General features: G+C 48.2%; 1 protein-coding gene across 4 annotated transcripts in view; it reads left to right on the top strand.

Moving 5' to 3' along the window:
* Positions 1–23,598, top strand: part of PHF12 (PHD finger protein 12) — a 252,771-nt gene that overhangs the window by 111,588 nt on the left and 117,585 nt on the right. For all 4 annotated transcript variants that reach the window (XR_010241510.1, XM_063955905.1, XM_063955904.1 and 1 more), the window contains exon 10: positions 16,809–16,916. Coding sequence is in view for 3 of the 4 variants with exons in the window: in XM_063955905.1 (XP_063811975.1) it covers positions 16,809–16,916 (108 nt within the window). In the remaining variant the exon portion in view is untranslated. The remainder of the gene's footprint in view (positions 1–16,808; positions 16,917–23,598) is intronic.

The raw sequence follows: 23,598 nt of genomic DNA, 5'->3' as shown, positions 1-23,598 counted from the left end.
TTGAACAAGTTTTAGTGTCCAGGTTTCATATGGAAACAATGCGCTACATTGTACTGGCTAGGGAACTGGAGACTATATGGTATCCCTGGATATACAGGATGCATACCTGCATATACTTTTTGCCAGTTTCTGCGGTTTGCTAATGGCAACCTCCATTCCAATTCCAGGCTCTGCCATTTGGACTGGCTACAGATCTTTGGACCTTCACAAGGTCATGCCTGTTATGACGACTCATCTCCGTTGCCAGGGAGTCAGCATCCAGTCGTATCTAGATGACCTGATGATTCTGGCAAATTCCTACAAAATCCTCCCCTGTCATCTGCAACTGAAGGTACCATTCCTGCAAGCCCACGGGTTGATTTTCAAATGGAAGTAGTCCTCGCTGGTTCCAGCTCAGAGCATGGTGCACCTGGGGGGCACTCCTGGACACACAGTCAGAAGACTGGCTCTGTCTCCAGAATAAGTCCTGAAGATTCAGGACAGGATAAGATGCTTCCTTATTATGCCAGAGTGTCTATATACTCGACGATGCAAGTACTTGGCCTGATAGTATCGGCCTTTGACATGGTAGAGTACGCTCCATTCCATTCCCGCCCATTACACAGGTTAATACTGTTCAAGTGGGACGGCATGCCTCATTGGATCAGATTTCACATGATCTCTTTGACTCTGGAGGTTTACCTGTCGCTGACCTGGTGAATCCAGGACCAGCAAGAGCAGGGACCGTCCCTTCTGGGTCCCCGACTGGGTTCTGCTGACAACGAACACCTGTCTGAAAGGATGGAGCAACACTCTTTTCAAGGTCGTTGGATCGAAGAGGAATCACTCCTTCCAATAAATATTCTGGAGCTGAGGGCAGTGTTCAATTCCTTGCCATACCTCTAGTACAGAACAGGCCTGTTCAAGTACGATCAGACAATGCCACCACAGTGGCATACATAAACCATCAAGGCGGCTCTTGAAGCCGCTTGGCAATGATGGAAGTGTCAAAAATCCTTTGTTGGGCGTAACGCCATCTGCCAGCCATATCGGCAGTGTTCATTCCAGGTGTCCTGAACTGGGAAGCAGACTTCACTCTCCGGCATGCACGCCCTTGCGACTGAGGGAGTCTTCATCTGGAAGTCTTAACTCCTAGTGTACAGATGGGGCCTACCGGACGTAGACCTAATGTCATCTCGACACAATCACAAGGTTCCGGTCTTCTGATCAAGGACCAGGCATCCTCAAGCAGCGTTCGTGGACACACTGGCGGTTCCATTGAACTTTCGGCTGCCCTACATGTTCCCTCCAGTGTCACTCCAGCCCATGGTCCTATGGAACTTCAAAAAAGGAGGAATACTGTTTCTAGTCACCCCAGCTTGGCCTCAAAGGCATTGGTTCTCAGACCTGCACGGTTTGTCGAAAGAGAACCCCCTTCTACTTCCTCAGCACCCGGACCTCCTCGTGCAGGGCCCTTATCTCTACCCAGACCTGGCCAGACTGGCTTTGATGGCATGGCTCTTGAAGCATCACTCCTGAGGGCCAAAGGTTTCCCCGAGGTGGTTATCCAGACTATGGTGAAAGCCCGCAACCCGGCCTCTGCCCGGATTTAATACAGGGTTTGCAATTCTTACTTCACATGTTGTGCTTATAAGAATTATGATGTGTCTACATTCAGAACTTCCAAAATCTGGCTTTTGTGCAGCGAGGCCTTGACTTTGGACTCTGTCTGGCCTCCCTCATGGTTCACGTATCTGCCTAGTTGGTATGGTTTCAGAGACAAATTGTGTCTATCCTGACGTTCATACTTTCACTCAGGGCGTACTTAATATTCAGCCTCCCTATGACCCTTATGTGGCTCTATGGGATTTAACTGCTGTACTGAAAGCCCTGCAAGCGTCTCCATTTGAACCTCTTGAGTCAGCTGACCTTAAATGTCTCACTGCCAAGATCCTGTTGCTGGCTATTGCCTCGGCAAGACGGGTGTCTGACTTAGGGTGGACGACAGGACAAAGCGCCTATTTGATTTTTCACAGTGACTGGGCAGTTCTACGAACTAGACCGGGTTATTTACCTAAGGTGGTGTCCTCTTTTTCACCTTAACCAAGAGATTGTGGTTCCAGCCTTTATCTCTTCAGACTTGTGTTCCAAAGAGCGTTCTTTGGATGTTGTAGGGGCTCTCTGTATTTATGTGGAGAGGATTACCTCTATCATGAGGTCAGATCCTCTTTTTGTACTGTTTGGTTTCCACAAACGTGGCTGGCCTACAAATAAGCAAATCTTGGCCAGATGGAACAGATTTTATTAGTACGTCACACTCCTAATATATAAAAGAAAACAAGCATATCGCCACACGTGGTTATTGGGGTTCACCCTCTCCTCTTCAAAGCTAGTCCACGTCTCATTCATTCAGAAAGCCACCAAATGCTTAATGTTTTTCGGATCTTTGTCCATCAGAAGCACGAGGATCCGAAACGCGTTAAGCGTTTGGTGGCTTTCTGAATGAATTGGAGACTTCTCCTTGAAACCTTACCTGACACGAACTGGTGGGACGGTGGCTCCGTAATTATCCAGGAGAAATGGACTAGCTTTGGAGAGGAGAGGGTGAACCCCAATAACCATATGTGTGGTGATATGCTTGTTTTCTTTTATATATTGTGAGTGTGATGTACTAATAAAATCTGTTCCATTTTTAGACTGTATTGCACTATTATGTCTTTCTTTTGAGATGATGACTACATTGTGAAAACTTTGTGCAAAAATCCTTGGACTAAATACAAGGTGAAGGACTTTATGGAAAGAGTAAGCATCACACTCATACACATTTTTTTTTTTTTTTTATAGGAGAAATTGTTTTTCTCTAACGTCCTAGTGGATGCTGGGGACTCCGTCAGGACCATGGGGAATAGCGGCTCCGCAGGAGACAGGGCACAAAAGCAAGCTTTTAGGATCACATGGTGTGTACTGGCTCCTCCCCCTATGACCCTCCTCCAAGCCTCAGTTAGGTTTTTGTGCCCGTCCGAGCAGGGTGCAATCTAGGTGGCTCTCCTAAAGAGCTGCTTAGAAAAAGTTTTTAGGTTTATTATTTTCAGTGAGTCCTGCTGGCAACAGGCTCACTGCATCGAGGGACTTAGGGGAGAGATTTTCAACTCACCTGCATGCAGGATGGATTGGAGTCTTAGGCTACTGGACATAGCTTCAGAGGGAGTCGGAACACAGGTCACCCTGGGGTTCGTCCCGGAGCCGCGCCGCCGATCCCCCTTACAGATGCTGAAGATCGAGGGTCCGGAAACAGGCGGCAGAAGGCTCTTCAGCCTTCATAAAGGTAGCGCACAGCACTGCAGCTGTGCGCCATTGTTGCTACACACTTCACACTGAACGGTCACGGAGGGTGCAGGGCGCTGCTGGGGGCGCCCTGGGCAGCAATATTTAATACCTTTGATGGCAAAGAATACATCACATATAGCCATTGAGGCTATATGTATGTATTTAACCCAGGCCAGATATCTCAAAACCCGGGAGAAAAGCCCGCCGAAAAGGGGGCGGGGCTTATTCTCCTCAGCACACAGCGCCATTTTCCTGCTCAGCTCCGCTGTGAGGAAGGCTCCCAGGACTCTCCCCTGCACTGCACTACAGAAACAGGGTAACAAAGAGAAGGGGGGCATATTTTGGCGATATTTATATATTTAAAGCGCATATAACAAAAACAACACCTTTTAGGGTTGTTTATATACATTTTATAGCGCTTTTGGTGTGTGCTGGCAAACTCTCCCTCTGTCTCCCCAAAGGGCTAGTGGGGTCCTGTCTTCGATAAGAGCATTCCCTGTGTGTCTGCTGTGTGTCGGTACGTGTGTGTCGACATGTATGAGGACGATGTTGGTGTGGAGGCGGAGCAATTGCCGGTAATGGTGATGTCACCCCCTAGGGAGTCGACACCGGAATGGATGGCTTTAATTATGGAATTACGTGATAATGTTAGTACATTACAAAAGTCAGTTGACGAAATGAGACGGCCGGAAAACCAGTTAGTACCTGCTCAGGCGTCTCAGACACCGTCAGGGGCTGTAAAACGTCCCTTACCTCAGTCAGTCGACACAGGTACCGACACAGATGAATCTAGTGTCGACGGTGAAGAAACAAACGTATTTTCCAATAGGGCCACACGTTATATGATCACGGCAATGAAGGAGGCTTTGCAGATCTCTGATACTGCAGGTACCTCAAAAAGGGGTATTATGTGGGGGGTGAAAAAACTACCTGTAGCTTTTCCAGAATCAGAGGAATTGAATGACGTGTGTGATGAAGCGTGGGTTAACCCAGATAGAAAACTGCTAATTTCTAAGAAGTTATTGGCATTATACCCTTTCCCACCAGAGGTTAGGGCGCGCTGGGAAACACCCCCTAGGGTGGATAAAGCGCTCACACGTTTATCAAAACAAGTGGCGTTGCCGTCTCCAGATACGGCCGCCCTCAAGGATCCAGCAGATAGGAGGCTGGAAACTACCCTGAAGAGTATATACACGCATACTGGTGTTATACTCCGACCAGCAATAGCCTCAGCCTGGATGTGCAGTGCTGGGGTAGTGTGGTTGGATTCCCTGACTGAAAATATTGATACCCTGGATAGGGACAGTATTTTATTGACTCTAGAGCAATTAAAGGATGCGTTTCTTTATATGCGAGATGCTCAGAGGGATGTTTGCACTCTGGCATCGAGAGTAAGTGCGATGTCCATATCTGCCAGAAGAAGTTTATGGACGCGACAGTGGTCAGGTGATGCGGATTCCAAAAGGCATATGGAAGTATTGCCATATAAAGGAGAGGAATTATTTGGGGTTGGTCTATCGGATCTGGTGGCCACGGCAACTGCCGGCAAATCCACTTTTTTACCTCAGACCCCCTCCCAACAGAAAAAGACACCGTCTTTTCAGCCGCAGTCCTTTCGCTCCTATAAAAACAAGCGGGCAAAAGGACAGTCTTATCTGCCACGAGGCAGAGGAAAGGGTAAGAGAGGGCAGCAAGCAGCCCCTGCCCAGGACCAGAAGCCCGCCCCGGGTTCTACAAAGCCATCAGCATGACGCTGGGGCTTTACAAGCGGACTCAGGAGCGGTGGGGGGTCGACTAAAGATTTTCATCAATCAGTGGGCTCGCTCACAGGTGGACCCGTGGATCCTGCAGATAGTATCTCAGGGTTACATGTTGGAATTCGAAAGATCTCCCCCTCGCCGTTTCCTAAAGTCTGCTTTACCAACGTCTCCCTCAGAAAGGGCGACGGTATTGGAAGCCATTCACAAGCTGTATTCTCAGCAGGTGATAGTCAAGGTACCCCTCCTACAACAGGGAAAGGGGTATTATTCCACACTATTTGTGGTACCGAAGCCGGACGGTTCGGTAAGACCTATTCTAAATCTGAAATCCTTGAACCTGTACATACAGAAATTCAAGTTCAAGATGGAGTCACTAAGAGCAGTGATAGCGAATCTGGAAGAAGGGGACTTCATGGTGTCCCTGGACATAAAAGATGCTTATCTGCATGTCCCAATTTACCCCTCACACCAAGGGTATCTCAGGTTCGTGATACAAGACTGTCATTATCAGTTTCAAACGCTGCCGTTTGGTTTGTCCACGGCACCTCGGGTCTTTACCAAGGTAATGACCGAAATGATGGTTCTTCTACGAAGAAAAGGCGTATTAATTATCCCTTACTTGGACGATCTCCTGATAAGGGCAAAGTCCAGAGAACAGCTGGAAGTCGGTGTAGCACTAACCCAAGTAGTGCTTCAACAAAACGGGTGGATTCTGAATCTTCCAAAATCTCAATTGTCCCCGACAACACGTCTGCTGTTCCTGGGAATGATTCTGGACACGGTTCAGAAAAAGGTGTTTCTCCCGGAGGAGAAAGCAAGGGAGTTATCCGAACTTGTCAGGAACCTCCTAAAACCAGGAAATGTGTCAGTACATCAATGCACAAGAGTCCTGGGAAAGATGGTGGCTTCTTACGAAGCAATTCCATTCGGCAGATTCCATGCACGAATATTTCAGTGGGATCTGCTGGACAAATGGTCCGGATCGCATCTGCACATGCATCAGCGGATAACACTGTCACCAAGGACAAGGTTGTCTCTCCTGTGGTGGTTGCAGAGTGCCCATCTGTTAGAGGGCCGCAGGTTCGGCATACAGGACTGGGTCCTGGTGACTACGGATGCCAGCCTACGGGGCTGGGGAGCAGTCACACAGGGAAGAAACTTCCAGGGTGTATGGTCAAACCTGGAGACGTCTCTTCACATAAATATACTAGAGCTAAGAGCGATCTACAATGCTCTAAGCTTGGCGAAACCGCTGCTTCAGGGTCAGCCGGTGTTGATCCAGTCGGACAACATCACGGCAGTCGCCCACGTAAAGAGACAAGGCGGCACGAGAAGCAGAAGAGCAATGACAGAAGCTGCAAGGATTCTTCGCTGGGCGGAAAATCATGTCATAGCACTGTCAGCAGTGTTCATCCCGGGAGTGGACAACTGGGAAGCAGACTTCCTCAGCAGACACGACCTTCACCCGGGAGAGTGGGGACTTCATCCGGAAGTTTTCCACATGATTGTGAACCATTGGGAAAAACCAAAGGTGGACATGATGGCGTCTCGCCTCAACAAAAAACTGGACAGATATTGCGCCAGGTCAAGAGACCCTCAGGAAATAGCTGTGGACGCTCTGGTAACACCGTGGGTGTACCAGTCAGTGTATGTGTTTCCTCCTCTGCCTCTCATACCAAAGGTGTACTGAGAATTATACGGAAAAGGGGAGTAAGAACAATACTAGTGGCTCCGGATTGGCCAAGAAGAACTTGGTATCCGGAACTTCAAGAGATGCTCACGGAAGATCCGTGGCCTCTACCTCTAAGACGGGATCTGCTTCAGCAGGGACCTTGTATGTTCCAAGACTTACCGCGACTGCGTTTGACGGCATGGCGGTTGAACGCCGGATTCTAAAAGAAAAGGGCATTCCAGAGGAAGTTATTCCTACCTTGATTAAAGCTAGGAAGGAAGTGACCGCACAACATTATCACCGCATTTGGAGAAAATATGTTGCGTGGTGTGAGGCCAAGAAGGCCCCAACGGAAGAATTTCAATTGGGTCGATTCCTACATTTCCTGCAGGCAGGATTGTCTATGGGCCTCAAATTGGGGTCTATTAAAGTTCAAATTTCGGCCTTATCAATCTTCTTCCAGAAAGAATTGGCTTCAGTGCCTGAAGTACAAACTTTTGTTAAGTGTGTACTACATATACAACCCCCAATTGTGCCTCCAGTGGCACCGTGGGATCTAAACGTAGTTTTGGAATTTCTCAAATCTCATTGGTTTGAGCCTCTCAAATCGGTAGATTTGAAGTATCTTACATGGAAAGTAACCATGCTATTGGCCCTGGCTTCAGCCAGGAGAGTTTCAGAGTTGGCGGCTTTATCGTACAAAAGCCCATATCTGATTTTCCATTCGGACAGGGCAGAACTGCGGACACGTCCTCATTTTCTCCCTAAGGTGGTTTCGGCTTTTCACTTGAACCAGCCTATTGTGGTGCCTGCGGCTACTAGCGACTTGGAGGACTCCAAGTTACTGGACGTTGTCAGAGCATTGAAAATATATATTTCAAGGACAGCTGGAGTCAGAAAATCTGACTCGTTGTTTATCTTGTATGCACCCAACAAGATGGGTGCTCCTGCGTCTAAGCAGACGATTGCTCGTTGGATCTGTAGCACAATTCAACTTGCACATTCTGTGGCAGGCCTGCCACAGCCTAAAACTGTAAAAGCCCACTCCACAAGGAAGGTGGGCTCATCTTGGGCGGCTGCCCGAGGGGTCTCGGCATTACAACTTTGCCGAGCAGCTACGTGGTCAGGGGAGAACACGTTTGTAAAATTTTACAAATTTGATACTCTGGCTAAAGAGGACTTGGAGTTCTCTCATTCGGTGCTGCAGAGTCATCCGCACTCTCCCGCCCGTTTGGGAGCTTTGGTATAATCCCCATGGTCCTGACGGAGTCCCCAGCATCCACTAGGACGTTAGAGAAAATAAGAATTTACTTACCGATAATTCTATTTCTCGTAGTCCGTAGTGGATGCTGGGCGCCCATCCCAAGTGCGGATTGTCTGCATTACTTGTACATAGTTATTGTTACAAAAATCGGGTTATTATTGTTGTGAGCCATCTTTTTTAAGAGGCTACTTCTTTGTTATCATACTGTTAACTGGGTTCAGATCACAAGTTGTACGGTGTGATTGGTGTGGCTGGTATGAGTCTTACCCGGGATTCAAGATCCTTCCTTATTGTGTACGCTCGTCCGGGCACAGTACCTAACTGAGGCTTGGAGGAGGGTCATAGGGGGAGGAGCCAGTACACACCATGTGATCCTAAAAGCTTGCTTTTGTGCCCTGTCTCCTGCGGAGCCGCTATTCCCCATGGTCCTGACGGAGTCCCCAGCATCCACTACGGACTACGAGAAATAGAATTATCGGTAAGTAAATTCTTATTTTTGCGCCTTATCTGGGACACTTTTCTGTATATGCTATCTATTTAAGGAGTGTTGTGGAGCCTCCTATGTGTCGGAGAGGCAGCATATGAACTTTTTGTTTTTCACTCTTGATATTCTTTATCTTTGATAAGTATCACGTTTATTTTTGTCAAGCCCTCTTGGCCAAAATGCAAGTAGGTAATCTGACAGGGACAACATGGACAAAAAGTAGTGGCTCGCATAAAGTAAGCAAAGCAGAGTTGCTGTTTTTGTGCTTGGCAGACCTTACCCCTAGACACAGAGCTCTTCATGCTTCTATAACATCTTGCCCTGGAACACATTGCTAGTATCCCTTTTTCTCTGACGTCCTAGTGGATGCTGGGTACTCCGTAAGGACCATGGGGAATAGACGGGCTCTGCAGGAGACTGGGCACTTCTTTAAAGAAAAGATTAGGTAATACATCTGGTGTGCACTGGCTCCTCCCTCTATGCCCCTCCTCCAGACCTCAGTTAGAATCTGTGCCCGGCCTGAGCTGGATGCACTTAGTGGGCTCTCCTGAGTTCACTAAAAAGAAAAGTATTTCTTATGTTTTTTATTTTCAGTGAGATCTGCTGGCAACAGACTCACTGCTACGTGGGACTTAGGGGAGAGAAGCAAACCTACCTGCTTGCAGCTAGCTTGTGCTTCTAGGCTACTGGACACCATTAGCTCCAGAGGGATCGAACACAGGGCCCGACCTCGATCGTCCGTTCCCGGAGCCGCGCCGCCGTCCCCCTTGCAGAGCCAGAAGACGGAAGAAACCGGAGGAAATCGGCGGCTGAAGACTTCGGTCTTCAATAAGGTAGCGCACAGCACTGCAGCTGTGCGCCATTGCTCCAACAGCATACCACACGCTCCGGTCACTGGTGGGTGCAGGGCGCTGGGGGGGGCGCCCTGGGCTGCAATTAATATACCTTTTGGCAATAAAAAGCACATAATAGTGTTTAACACTGTATATGTGCAGAAACCCCCGCCATTAACGTTATAAAAAGCGGGAGAAGCCCGCCGTTGAAGGGGCGGGGCTATCTCCCTCAGCACAGCCAGCGCCATTTTCTATTCACAGCTCCGCTGGAAGGACGCTCCCCAGGCTCTCCCCTGCAGTATACACTACAGAAAGGGTAAAAAAGAGAGGGGGGGGCACATAAATTTAGGCGCAAATTGTGATATAAGCAGCTATAGGGGGAAAATTCACTTTGTGTATAGTGTATATCCCTCTGTTATATAGCGCTCTGGTGTGTGCTGGCATACTCTGTCTCCCCAAAGGACTTTGTGGGGTCCTTTCCTCAGTCAGAGCATTCCCTGTGTGTGTGTGTGTGTGTGTGTGTGTGTGTGTGTGCGCGGTGTGTCGGTACGGCTGTGTCGACATGTTTGATGAGGACGCTTACGTGGAGGCGGAGCAGGTGCCGATAAGTGTGTTGTCGCCCCCTGCGGGGCCGACACCTGAGTGGATGGATATGTGGAAGGTATTAACCGACAGTGTCAACTCCTTGCATAAAAGGTTCGATGACGCAGTTTTGGGACAGCCGGCATCTCGGCCCGCGCCTGCCTAGGCATCTCAGAGGCCGTCAGGGGCTCAAAAACGCCCGCTACCTCAGATGGCAGACACAGATGTCGACACGGAGTCTGACTCCAGTGTCGACGAGGATGAGACAAATATACAATCCACTAGGGCCATCCGATGCATGATTACGGCAATGAAAAATGTGTTGCACATTTCTGACATTAACCCGGTTACCACAAAAAAGGGTATTATGTTTGGGGAGAAAAAGCAGCCAGTGACTTTTCCCCCATCTGATGAGTTAAATGAATTGTGTGAAGAAGCGTGGGGTTCCCCAGATAAGAAACTAGTAATTTCTAAGCGGTTACTAATGGCGTACCCTTTCCCGCCAACGGATAGGTTACGCTGGGAGACATCCCCTAAGGTGGACAAGGCGCTCACACGCTTATCAAAAAAGGTGGCACTGCCTTCTCAGGATACGGCCGCCTTAAAGGAGCCTGCAGATAGAAAGCAGGAGGCTATCCTGAAGTCTGTGTATACACACTCAGGTACTATACTGAGACCTGCTATTGCTTCAGCATGGATGTGTAGTGCTGCAGCAGCATGGTCTGATTCCCTGTCTGATAACATTGATTCCCTGACAGGGACACTATATTGCTAACCATAGAGCATATTAAAGACGTAGTCTTATATATGAGAGATGCACAGAGGGACATTTGCCGGCTGGCATCTAGAATTAATGCAATGTCCATTTCTGCCAGGAGAGTATTATGGACTCGGCAGTGGACAGGTGATGCTGATTCTAAAAGGCACATGGAAATTTTGCCTTATAAGGGTGAGGAATTGTTTGGGGATGGTCTTTCGGACCTCGTATCCACAGCAACAGCTGGGAAGTCGACTTTACCTCGGGTTCCCTCACAGCCTAAGAAAGCACCGTATTATCAAGTACAGTCCTTTCGGCCTCAGAAAGGCAAGCTGGTTAGAGGCGCGTCCTTTCTGCCCAGAGGCAGGGGTAGAGGGAAAAAGCTGCACCATACAGCCAGTTCCCAAGAGCAAAAATCCTCCCCTGCTTCCACTAAGTCCACCGCATGACGCTGGGGCTCCACATGTGGAGCCAGGTGCGGTGGGGGCCCGTCTCCGGAACTTCAGCGACCAGTGGGTTCGCTCACAGGTGGATCTCTGGGTTCTACAAGTGGTATCTCAGGGATACAAGCTGGAGTTCGAGACGTCTCCCCCTCGCCGTTACCTCAAATCAGCCTTGCCAGCTACTCCCCAGGACAGGGAGGTAGTACTGGCGGCAATTCACAAGCTGTACCTCCAGCAGGTGATAATCAAAGTTCCCCTTCTTCAACAGGGACGGGGTTACTATTCCACAATGTTTGTGGAACCGAAACCAGACGGTTCGGTGAGACCCATTCTAAATTTGAAATCCTTGAACACTTTATATAAGGAAGTTCAAGTTCAAAATGGAATCGCTCAGGGCGGTTATTGCAAGCCTGGAAGAGGGGGATTACATGGTATCACTGGACATCAAGGATGCTTACCTACATGTCCCCATTTACCCACCTCACCAGCTGTACCTCCGTTTTGTGGTACAGGACTGCCATTACCAATTCCAGACGTTGCCGTTTGGTCTGTCCACGGCACCGAGGGTATTTACCAAAGTAATGGCCGAAATGATGATACTCCTTCAGAAGAAGGGAGTTATAATTATCCCGTACTTGGACGATCTCCTTATAAAGGCGAGGTCCAGGGAGCAGTTGTTGGTCGGAGTAGCACTATCTCAGGAAGTGCTACAACAGCACGGCTGGATTCTGAATATCCCAAAGTCGCAGCTGGTTCCTACGACGCGTCTGCTGTTCCTGGGTATGATTCTGGACACAGAACAGAAGAAGGTGTTTCTCCCGGAGGAGAAGGCCAAGGAGTTGTCATCTCTGGTCAGAGACCTCCTAAAACCAAAACAGGTGTCTGTGCATCACTGCACGCGAGTCCTGGGAAAGATGGTAGCTTCTTACGAGGCAATTCCATTCGGCAGGTTCCATGCAAGGATCTTTCAGTGGGATCTGTTAGACAAGTGGTCCGGATCGCATCTTCAGATGCATCGGCTGATTACCCTGTCCCCGAGGGCCAGGGTATCTCTGCTGTGGTGGCTGCAGAGTGCTCATCTTCTCGAGGGCCGCAGATTCGGCATACAGGACTGGGTCCTGGTGACCACGGATGCAAGCCTCCGAGGTTGGGGGGCAGTCACTCAGGGAAGAAACTTCCAAGGACAATGGTCGAGTCAGGAGGCTTCCCTACACATAAATATTCTGGAACTAAGGGCCATTTACAATGCCCTAAGTCAGGCAAAACCCCTGCTTCAAAATCAGCCGGTGCTGATTCAGTCAGACAACATCACGGCGGTCGCCCATGTAAACCGACAGGGCGGCACAAGAAGCAGGATGGCGATGGCAGAAGCCACAAGGATTCTCCGATGGGCGGAAAATCACGTGATAGCACTGTCAGCCGTGTTCATTCCGGGAGCGGACAACTGGGAAGCAGACTTCCTCAGCAGGCACGACCTCCACCTGGGAGAGTGGGGACTTCATCCAGAAGTCTTCCAGCTGATTGTAAATCGTTGGGAAAGGCCACAGGTGGACATGATGGCGTTTCGCCTCAACAAAAAGCTAAAAAGATATTGCGCCAGGTCAAGGGACCCTCAGGCGATAGCTGTGGACGCTCTAGTGACACCGTGGGTGTACCAGTCGGTTTATGTGTTCCCTCCTCTTCCTCTCATACCAAAGGTACTGAGGATAATAAGAAAGAGAGGAGTAAGAACTATACTCATCGTTCCGGATTGGCCAAGAAGAACTTGGTACCCGGAACTACAAGAAATTATCTCAGAGGACCCTTGGCCTCTGCCGCTCCGACAGGACCTGCTGCAGCAGGGGCCCTGTCTGTTCCAAGACTTACCGCGGCTGCGTTTGACGGCATGGCGGTTGAACGCCGGATCCTGATGGAAAAGGGCATTCCGGTTGAAGTCATAAAAGCTAGAAAGGATGTGACAGCAAAACATTATCACCGCATATGGCGAAAATATGTTGCTTGGTGTGAGGCCATGAAGGCCCCAACAGAGGAATTTCAGCTGGGTCGATTTCTGCACTTCCTACAGTCAGGAGTGACTATGGGCCTAAAATTGGGATCCATTAAAGTCCAGATTTCGGCCCTGTCTATTTTCTTTCAAAAAGAACTGGCTACACTGCCTGAAGTTCAGACGTTTGTTAAGGGAGTGCGGCATATTCAGCCTCCTTTTGTGCGTCCAGTGGCACCTTGGGATCTCAACGTTGTGTTGGATTTCCTAAAATCACATTGGTTTGAGCCACTTCAGACCGTGGAGTTGAAGTATCTCACGTGGAAAGTGGTCATGCTTTTGGCCTTGGCTTCGGCTAGGCGTGTGTCAGAATTGGCGGCTTTGTCATGTAAAAGCCCCTATCTGATCTTCCATATGGACAGGGCAGAATTGAGGACTCGTCCCCAATTTCTCCCTACGGTGGTATCAGCGTTTCATTTGTACCAACCTATTGTGGTGCCTGCGGCTACTCGGGACTTGGAGGCTTCCAAGTTGCTGGATGTAGTCCGGGCCCTGAAAATCTGTTTCCAGGACGGCTAGAGTCAGAAAAACTGATTTGCTATTTATCCTGCATGCACCCAACAAGCTGGGTGCTCCTGTTTCTAAGCAGACTATTGCTCGCTGGATCTGTAGCACGATTCAACTTGCACATTCAGCGGCTGGACTGCCGCATCCTAAATCAGTCTAAGCCCATTCCACGAGGAAGGTGGGCTCTTCTTGGGCGGCTGCCCGAGGGGTCTCGGCTTTACAACTTTGCCGAGCTGCTACCTGGTCGGGATCAAACACGTTTGCAAAATTCTACAAGTTTGATACCCTGGCTGAGGAGGACCTTGAGTTTGCTCATTCGGTGCTGCAGAGTCATCCGCACTCTCTTGGGCGCTTTGGTATAATCCCCATGGTCTTTACGGAGTACCCAGCATCCACTAGGACGTCAGAGAAAATAAGATTTTACTCACCGGTAAATCTATTTCTCGTAGTCCGTAGTGGATGCTGGGAGCCCGTCCCAAGTGCGGAATTCTGCAATACTTGTATATAGTTATTGCTTAACTATAGGGTTTTTTGTTCTGAGCCATCAGTTTAATGAGGCTCAGTTGTTGTTCATACTGTTAACTGGGTATAGTTATCACGAGTTGTACGGTGTGGCTGGTATGAGTCTTACCCTGGATTCCAAATCCTTTCCTAGTAATGTCAGCTCTTCCGGGCACAGTTTCCCTAACTGAGGTCTGGAGGAGGGGCATAGAGGGAGGAGCCAGTGCACACCAGATGTAGTACCTAATCTTTTCTTTAAAGAAGTGCCCAGTCTCCTGCGGAGCCCGTCTATTCCCCATGGTCCTTACGGAGTACCCAGCATCCACTACGGACTACGAGAAATAGATTTACCGGTGAGTAAAATCTTATTTTTCTTATTGTTTAGTTTTGTTGCTCTATATATGTCCTAGAGGGGTACAGTTTTTTTGTTTTGGGGAGGGAATGTGGCACCATGTTAAACACCATGTTTAAGGTGCGAGAACCAGCATACTCCGACTTAACATCGTGCTGAATAACTGCGGGAGCTCCCTTCCGACGCTATTCAACTAGTTGAATTAAATAAACCCCGTTGTTACACAAATTACCCTATGTCTATGGGGTCGATTCAATACTCCGACCGTTGAATAGTGCCGGGAATTATCTCCCATCGCTATTCAATTCAGCTCAAGTTAAGTCGGCGAATGCCCGTTCTCCCGAACTTAACAGGTTGATTTGTCGGGAGAACGGGCATTCTCCGACTTCACTTCCCGACAGAATCAGCCTCGCAGCAGCACTTTTGTCGGATTTCCACTCGCATCCCCCGGGAGTGAGAGAAGAATTCCCGACAATTGATTGTCACTTGGCTCTGTATTGAATTAGCACCGGGAGCTAATTCCCGGAGCTATTCAACTGTTGGAGAATTGACTCTTATTATTCCTTACAAAACCATAGGAAGGCAGCTGGTCTCAACAACAGGAGAATTACAAGTCCCAGCGTGTTTTGCTACAACTATGTTCTATAGATGCTGTAGAACTGCACTTAACATAATTCCATCCTTTTTATGTTTATTTTATATTAAACATATTCTTTATTGGACCATAAGACAATGTAACTGAGTAGTTAAATTAAGCATCTCATAGGTGTAGTTCTAGTATAGAATAGTTTTAACGGCCAGAACACTAGTGAGATATTTTTTTAAACTAGAAGAAGGAAAAAAAATGCACTGACTGCAACACATTGGGGTCAGTTCAATTTGCTGACAGTTGAATAGTGCCGGGAATTAGCTCCCAGCGCTATTCAATACAGCGCCATGTGACACTTAATTGTCGGGATTTCTTATCTCACTCTGGGGAGTTGCGAGCAGAAATCCAACAAAAGTGCTGGCTCGTGGCCGGCGCGAGCCTAATTCTTTCGGGAGTCAGCATCGCGCCGGAAAGTTAAGTCGGAGAATGCCCATTCTCCTGACAATTCAACCTGTTAAGTTCGGGAGAACGGGCATTCACCGACTTAACTTGAGCAGAATTGAATATGAATGTCGGCAAATTGATTTGACCCCAATGGGGGGAATTCAAATGTTATCGCACCCCTGATCTCCCGTCTAAACTGACGGGAGACCGTGGGGCGATATTCAAATGCCCCCACTTATCGCTTTGTTTGTGCCCATTAACCTAGGGTTTAGGTGCGCAAAGCACCTAAACCCGACTAAAGTAATGAGTGTGAAAAGACCCGTTTGGGCCCCCAACATTAGAATACTGGGTGTGGAGATTTGAATCTCGCCCATTGTGTGGTTTTTAGATGCATGACTTGCAGGGTATTGGCTATTAGTATTTACTGTGTGAAAATTGTGTCTGCCTGTTCTTTGTGAGATTAATGTCTTCCTTCCACACCATCTGTCACTGTTTGCCAACTGTGAAATACGTTTTGGCATCAGAGAGTCGTTTTGGAAATTGGCATTGTTACATATGTAATTTTAATGCAGAAAAGCTCTTAGATTTTTCATCATTTTGTGATATACAAGGTCTATTTTATTGACTTGTTTAGTTTTCTGTTCAGAGGTGAAACGTGTGTGTTTATAGTCTCCTAAATATAAATTGGCTCATTTTCATGCAGTCCTGTATTATGTACACAGCCTCCAGCAGATGGCACTGTTAATGATGAATAATACTTGTAAGTTCTTTGGACCTAATCAATTTCTACTTCATTCAAGAACACTTTGTGAAATGACATTACTTCTGCTTTGCCTTCACCATAAACCTTTACTTATTATAAATACAAGTACCTCGATATGTGCTCTCTCCACTAAGTTCTATAGAGCATTGTCTTCAGCCCGTCCTTAATAGAAAAGTGGTCCCTTTAATCCTGGGTCTAGGGAGGTGAGCGCCTCTGGGTCACAACATTTTCCTTTTGATTTGAGGGAGAAACCTTAAGGTTTACTGGTTATATGTAACAAAGGGTTGGAGAGAGAGAAGTGGACATAGATAACGTACCAGCCAATCAGCTCCTAACTGTCATTTCTCAAACACAGCCTGTAACATGGCAGTTAGGAACTGATTGGCTTGTACTTTCTCTGTCCACTTCTCTCCAAGGCTTAGTACATAGAACGCTATACAGTATGCTTATATGGACATTGATAAATTCTCTGCTATGCTAATCTGAATGATGATTTTCCTACTTTAGATGGTAAAGTGCGACCTAGTGCATTAATAATTGATGGAACGTCAGTTGGTTCTTCAGCGATGATGGAGCTCACAAATTCTCTCAGAACGCTGATGGATGGAAATGGCGGTGAGTGATATTAATAAGATCTCCAGGTATACAGGATTTTTTTTTCCTTATATTCTTGTAGTTTCTTTTTCGATATGGTGTATTGGAGCTTCACGTCTTGTCATACTCTGTCTGATTGTATCAAGCTTTTTTAAATCGCACATAAATTGGATCAATTTTTCATATTGGCTGTTTTCAGTTTGAGTGATAAAAAAAAGCATCTAGGTGCAGACATATTAATATCTTCACCCCAGGGGCCTTAGAATCTATTTTTGTAATATTTTAACAAGTATACTTTATGTACATATAAACATAGTGTTCACTCTAGGCTGTTTTAGCAGGGCGCCGCGCCCTGCCCGTTTTTTAGAAGAAAAAGGGGAGCCTGGACTGCACACCCTAATACTAAAGATTTCAAGAGGTGCTATCATGCTGAGGCTTCTAATACTATGCTGGAGGAAGAGAAATGCTGATGCACACTCCTAGCACTAAGAACACTGATAGTAAAAATAATTTAAATAAACTCTCACAATTAAAATGGAGTATAATTGAAGTTCTTTGCACACATTTGCGCAAATATGCGGGCCCATGTACCGCGGCCAGGTGACTTCATCACATGGGTCCCTAACATTCCTAATACTATCGCATTATATAAATTTATACAGGACTTACCTCTAAATAGTGCCCTTTCAATGTGTGATCTGAAATGCAGGAACCTAGCTAATTAAAACACCTGAGGGTGAATGGGAGGGGTGCCAATACCAGAGGAAGGAAGCCTTGCCTTCCAGCGTACAATATATACACAAATATAGAGGAAAAAGGGGGGCCTGGACTGCACACCCTAATACTAAAGTTTTTTAGAAGGCAAAACCCGCCCTGCCCCTTTTGCGGCGCCCTGCTAGAACAGCATCCATTCACGCATTGGGAGAGAGCTGGGGGAAGCCCAGCACCGACGGAGGTGCTGGGGACGCCCCCAACAGTGCCGTCAACGGCCACAGACGCCCTCTATAGCAGCGTCTGTGGGCCGCACCGCCAACTAAAATGGGGGGGTGACCACGCCCCCTAGTTTGCATGGCCGCCTCCCCTGCGCGCACCAACGTGCCCCCGTACTCCGGCGCCCTGCCCCTTCGTCATCCTAGAAGGAACATTAAAGCATGTGCTGGTGGCTACCTATGTCAGTGAAAGAAGGTTTTCTTCACGGTCAGTTTTTCTGCACTTTCCTTTTAGTGTACATGTGCAAGGAATGTGAGGCCACTCTGAGAACCATACATCAGTGATGTCACTGGTTCCTAATGATTTGATAGGCTGCCTACTTGTGAATATTGGTTCATTCCACAAAATGAAATCCTCCTCTGAGTAGGCAGCAGATTAAGTTTTAAGTTTCATTTTCTATCTTGTGTGTGTATAACCGAGAAAAGAGTCCACCGTTGCTTGTTGTGGGAACATGAAACTCATGGCAACCTTATTACTGTGCTTGCACGAGTGGGTCCTTTTTAAGATTAGGGGGAAATGTAATTCACTGTATTTGTTACTTCCACTGTAAACAAAAAAAGCATAATTTGGCTAGCCAACTTTCTGTAGTTTTGCAGTGTCCTGATACAGATATAGTTTATTGTAGTATTTCTTTTTACTCTTTGTATTATATATGCACAGTTAGACACACAGTAGTGTACTTTCTCTGACGTCCTAGTGGATGCTGGGAACTCCGTAAGGACCATGGGGAATAGCGGCTCCGCAGGAGACTGGGCACAAAAGTAAAAGCTTTATGACTAGCTGGTGTGCACTGGCTCCTCCCCCTATGACCCTCCTCCAAGCCTCGGTTAGATTTTTGTGCCCGGCCGAGAAGGGTGCATGCTAGGTAGCTCTCCTGAGCTGCTTAGAGTAAAAGTTTAAATAGGTTTTTTATTTTCAGTGAGACCTGCTGGCAACAGGCTCACTGCATCGTGGGACTAAGGGGAGAAGAAGCGAACTCACCTGCATGCAGAGTGGATTGGGCTTCTTGGCTACTGGACATTAGCTCCAGAGGGACGATCACAGGCTCAGCTTGGATGGGTCCCGGAGCCGCGCCGCCGGCCCCCTTACAGAGCCAGAAGAGCGAAGAGGTCCGGAAAAATCGGCGGCAGAAGACGTTCCTGTCTTCAATAAGGTAGCGCACAGCACTGCAGCTGTGCGCCATTGCTCTCAGCACACTTCACACTCCGGTCACTGAGGGTGCAGGGCGCTGGGGGGGAGCGCCCTGAGACGCAATAAAACACGTTTTAAACCTTATATGGCTAAAGAAATGCATCACATATAGCTCCTGGGCTATATGGATGCATTTAACCCCTGCCAGTTTTCCTAAAAAAAGCGGGAGAAAAGGCAGCCGAAAAGGGGGCGGAGCCTATCTCCTCAGCACACAAGCGCCATTTTCCCTCACAGCTCCGCTGGAAGGACGGCTCCCTGACTCTCCCCTGCAGTCCTGCTACAGAATCGGGGTAAAACAAGAGAGGGGGGGCACTAATTGGCAGATAATACAAATACAGCAGCTATAGAAGGGAGAAACACTTATATAAGGTTATCCCTGTATATATATATATATATATAGCGCTCTGGTGTGTGCTGGCAAACTCTCCCTCTGTCTCCCCAAAGGGCTCGTGGGGTCCTGTCCTCTATCAGAGCATTCCCTGTGTGTGTGCTGTGTGTCGGTACGATTGTGTCGACATGTATGAGGAGGAAAATGATGTGGAGGCGGAGCAATTGCCTGTAATAGTGATGTCACCCCCTAGGGAGTCGACACCTGACTGGATGGTCGTATGGAAGGAATTACGTGACAGTGTCAGCACTTTGCAAAAAACTGTTGACGACATGAGACAGCCGGCAAATCAGTTGGTGCCTGTCCAGGCGTCTCAAACACCGTCAGGGGCTCTAAAGCGCCCGTTACCTCAGATGGTCGACACAGACCCAGACACGGATACTGACTCCAGCGTCGACGGTGACGAGACAAACGTAATGTCCAGTAGGGCCACACGTTACATGATCACGGCAATGAAGGAGGCTTTGAACATTTCTGATACTACAAGTACCACAAAAAGGGGTATTATGTGGGGTGTGAAAAAACTACCCATAGTTTTTCCTGAATCAGATGAATTAAATGAGGTGTGTGACAAAGCGTGGGTTTCCCCCGATAAAAAACTGCTGATTTCTAATAAATTATTGGCATTATACCCTTTCCCGCCAGAGGTTAGGGCGCGTTGGGAAACACCCCCTAGGGTAGATAAGGCGCTCACACGCTTATCAAAACAAGTGGCGTTGCCGTCTCCTGATACGGCCGCCCTCAAGGAACCAGCTGATAGAAAGCTGGAAAATATCCTAAAGGGTATATACACACATACTGGTGTTATACTACGACCAGCAATCGCCTCAGCCTGGATGTGCAGCGCTGGAGTGGCTTGGTCGGATTCCCTGACTGAAAATATTGATACCCTGGATAGGGACAGTATATTATTGACTATAGAGCATTTAAAGGATGCATTACTATATATGCGAGATGCACAGAGGGATATTTGCACCCTGGCATCAAGAGTAAGTGCGCTGTCCATTTCTGCCAGAAGAAGTTTATGGACACGACAGTGGTCAGGTGATGTGGATTCCAAACGGCATATGGAAGTTTTGCCGTATAAAGGGGAGGAGTTATTTGGGGTCGGTCTATCGGACCTGGTGGCCACGGCGACGGCTGGGAAATCCACCTTTTTACCCCAGGTCACCTCTCAGCAGAAAAAGACACCGTCTTTTCAAACTCAGTCCTTTCGTCCCCATAAGGGCAAGCGGGCAAAAGGCCACTCATTTCTGCCCCGGGGCAGAGGAAGGGGAAAAAGACTGCAGCAGGCAGCCTCTTCCCAGGATCAGAAGCCCTCCCCCGCTTCTGCCAAGTCTTCAGCATGACGCTGGGGCTTTACAAGCGGACTCAGGCACGGTGGGGGCCCGTCTCAAAAATTTCAACGCGCAGTGGGCTCACTCGCAAGTGGACCCCTGGATCCTGCAGGTAGTATCACAGGGGTACAAATTGGAATTCGAGACGTCTCCCCCTCGCCGGTTCCTGAAGTCTGCTCTACCAACGTCTCCCTCCGACAGGGAGGCAGTATTGGAAGCTATTCACAAGCTGTATTCCCAGCAGGTGATAATCAAGGTACCCCTCCTACAACAGGGAAAGGGGTATTACTCCACGCTGTTTGTGGTACCGAAGCCGGACGGCTCGGTGAGACCGATTTTAAATCTGAAATCATTGAACACTTACATAAAAAGGTTCAAATTCAAGATGGAGTCACTCAGAGCAGTGATAGCGAACCTGGAAGAAGGGGACTATATGGTGTCTCTGGACATCAAAGATGCTTATCTCCATGTCCCAATCTACCCTTCTCACCAAGGGTACCTCAGGTTTGTGGTACAAAACTGTCATTATCAGTTTCAGACGCTGCCGTTTGGATTGTCCACGGCACCACGGGTCTTTACCAAGGTAATGGCCGAAATGATGATTCTTCTTCGAAGAAAAGGCGTCTTAATTATCCCTTACTTGGACGATCTCCTGATAAGGGCAAGGTCCAGGGAACAGTTAGAGGTCGGAGTAGCACTATCTCAGGTAGTGCTACGTCAGCACGGGTGGATTCTAAATATTCCAAAATCGCAGCTGATTCCAACAACACGTCTACTGTTCCTAGGGATTATTCTGGACACAGTCAAGAAAAAGGTGTTTCTCCCGGAGGAGAAGGCCAGGGAGTTATCCGAGCTAGTCAGGAACCTCCTGAAACCAGGACAAGTGTCAGTGCATCAATGCACAAGGGTCCTGGGAAAGATGGTGGCTTCTTACGAAGCGATTCCATTCGGAAGATTCCATGCAAGAACTTTTCAGTGGGATCTGCTGGACAAATGGTCCGGATCGCATCTTCAGATGCATCAGCGGATAACCCTATCTCCAAGGACAAGGGTGTCTCTCCTGTGGTGGTTGCAGAGTGCTCATCTTCTAGAGGGCCGCAGATTCGGCATTCAGGACTGGATTCTGGTGACCACGGATGCCAGCCTGAGAGGCTCTGGGGAGCAGTCACAAGGGAAGAAATTTCCAGGGCTTGTGGTCAAGCATGGAAACGTCTCTTCACATAAATATCCTGGAACTAAGGGCAATTTACAATGCCCTAAGTCAAGCAAGGCCTCTGCTTCAGGGTCAGTCGGTATTGATCCAATCGGACAACATCACGGTCAGTCGCCCACGTAAACAGACAGGGCGGCACAAGAAGCAGGAGGGCAATGGCAGAAGCTGCAAGAATTCTTCGCTGGGTGTGAAAATTATGTGACAGCACTGTCAGCGGTGTTCATTTCGGGAGTGGACAACTGGGAAGCAGACTTCCTCAGCAGACACGACCTCCACCCGGGGGAGTGGGGACTTCACCCAGAAGTCTTCCACGTGATTGTAAACCGTTGGGAAAAACCAAAGGTGGACATGATGGCGTCTCGTCTCAACAAGAAACTAGACCGATATTGCGCCAGGTCAAGGGACCCTCAGGCGATAGCGGTGGACGCTCTGGTAACACCGTGGGTGTACCAGTCAGTGTATGTGTTCCCTCATCTGCCTCTCATACCCAAAGTATTGAGAATCATAAGAAGGAGAGGAGTAAGAACTATACTCGTGGCTCCGGATTGGCCAAGGAGGACTTGGTACCCGGAACTTCAAGAGATGCTCACGGAGGACCCGTGGCCTCTACCTCTAAGAAAGGACCTGCTCCAGCAGGGACCTTGTCTGTTCCAAGACTTACCGCGGCTGCGTTTGACGGCATGGAGGTTGAACGCCGGATCCTGAAGGAAAAAGGCATTCCAGATGAAGTCATCCCTACCCTGATCAAGGCCAGGAAGGATGTAACCGCGAAACATTATCACCGCATTTGGCGAAAATATGTTGCGTGGTGTGAGGCCAAGAAGGCCCCTACAGAGGAATTTCAACTGGGTCGTTTCCTGCATTTCCTGCAAACAGGACTATCTATGGGCCTAAAATTAGGGTCCATTAAGGTTCAAATTTCGGCCCTGTCAATATTCTTCCAAAAAGAACTGGCTTCAGTGCCTGAAGTTCAGACGTTTGTCAAAGGGGTACTGCATATACAGCCTCCTTTTGTGCCTCCAGTGGCACCTTGGGATCTCAATGTAGTGTTGAGTCTCCTAAAGTCACATTGGTTTGAACCACTCACCACTGTGGAATTAAAATATCTCACATGGAAAGTGGTCATGCTGTTAGCCCTGGCTTCAGCCAGGCGTGTCTCAGAATTGGCGGCTTTATCATATAAAAGCCCTTACCTAATTTTTCATTCAGACAGGGCAGAACTGAGGACTCGCCCTCAATTTCTCCCTAAGGTGGTTTCAGCGTTTCACATGAACCAGCCTATTGTGGTGCCTGCGGCTACTAGGGACTTGGAGGACTCCAAGTTGCTGGACGTAGTCAGGGCCCTGAAAATATATGTTTCCAGGACGGCTGGAGTCAGAAAATCTGACTCGCTGTTTATCCTGTATGCACCCAACAAGCTGGGTGCTCCTGCTTCTAAGCAGACGATTGCTCGTTGGATTTGTAGTACGATTCAGCTTGCACATTCTGTGGCAGGCCTGCCACAGCCAAAATCTGTAAAAGCCCATTCCACAAGGAAGGTGGGCTCATCTTGGGCGGCTGCCCGAGGGGTCTCGGCTTTACAAC

The sequence above is a fragment of the Pseudophryne corroboree genome, chromosome 2 (genome assembly GCF_028390025.1).
Source record: "Pseudophryne corroboree isolate aPseCor3 chromosome 2, aPseCor3.hap2, whole genome shotgun sequence".
Taxonomy (NCBI): domain Eukaryota; kingdom Metazoa; phylum Chordata; class Amphibia; order Anura; family Myobatrachidae; genus Pseudophryne; species Pseudophryne corroboree.
This window is presented reverse-complemented; position numbering and strand designations above follow the sequence as displayed.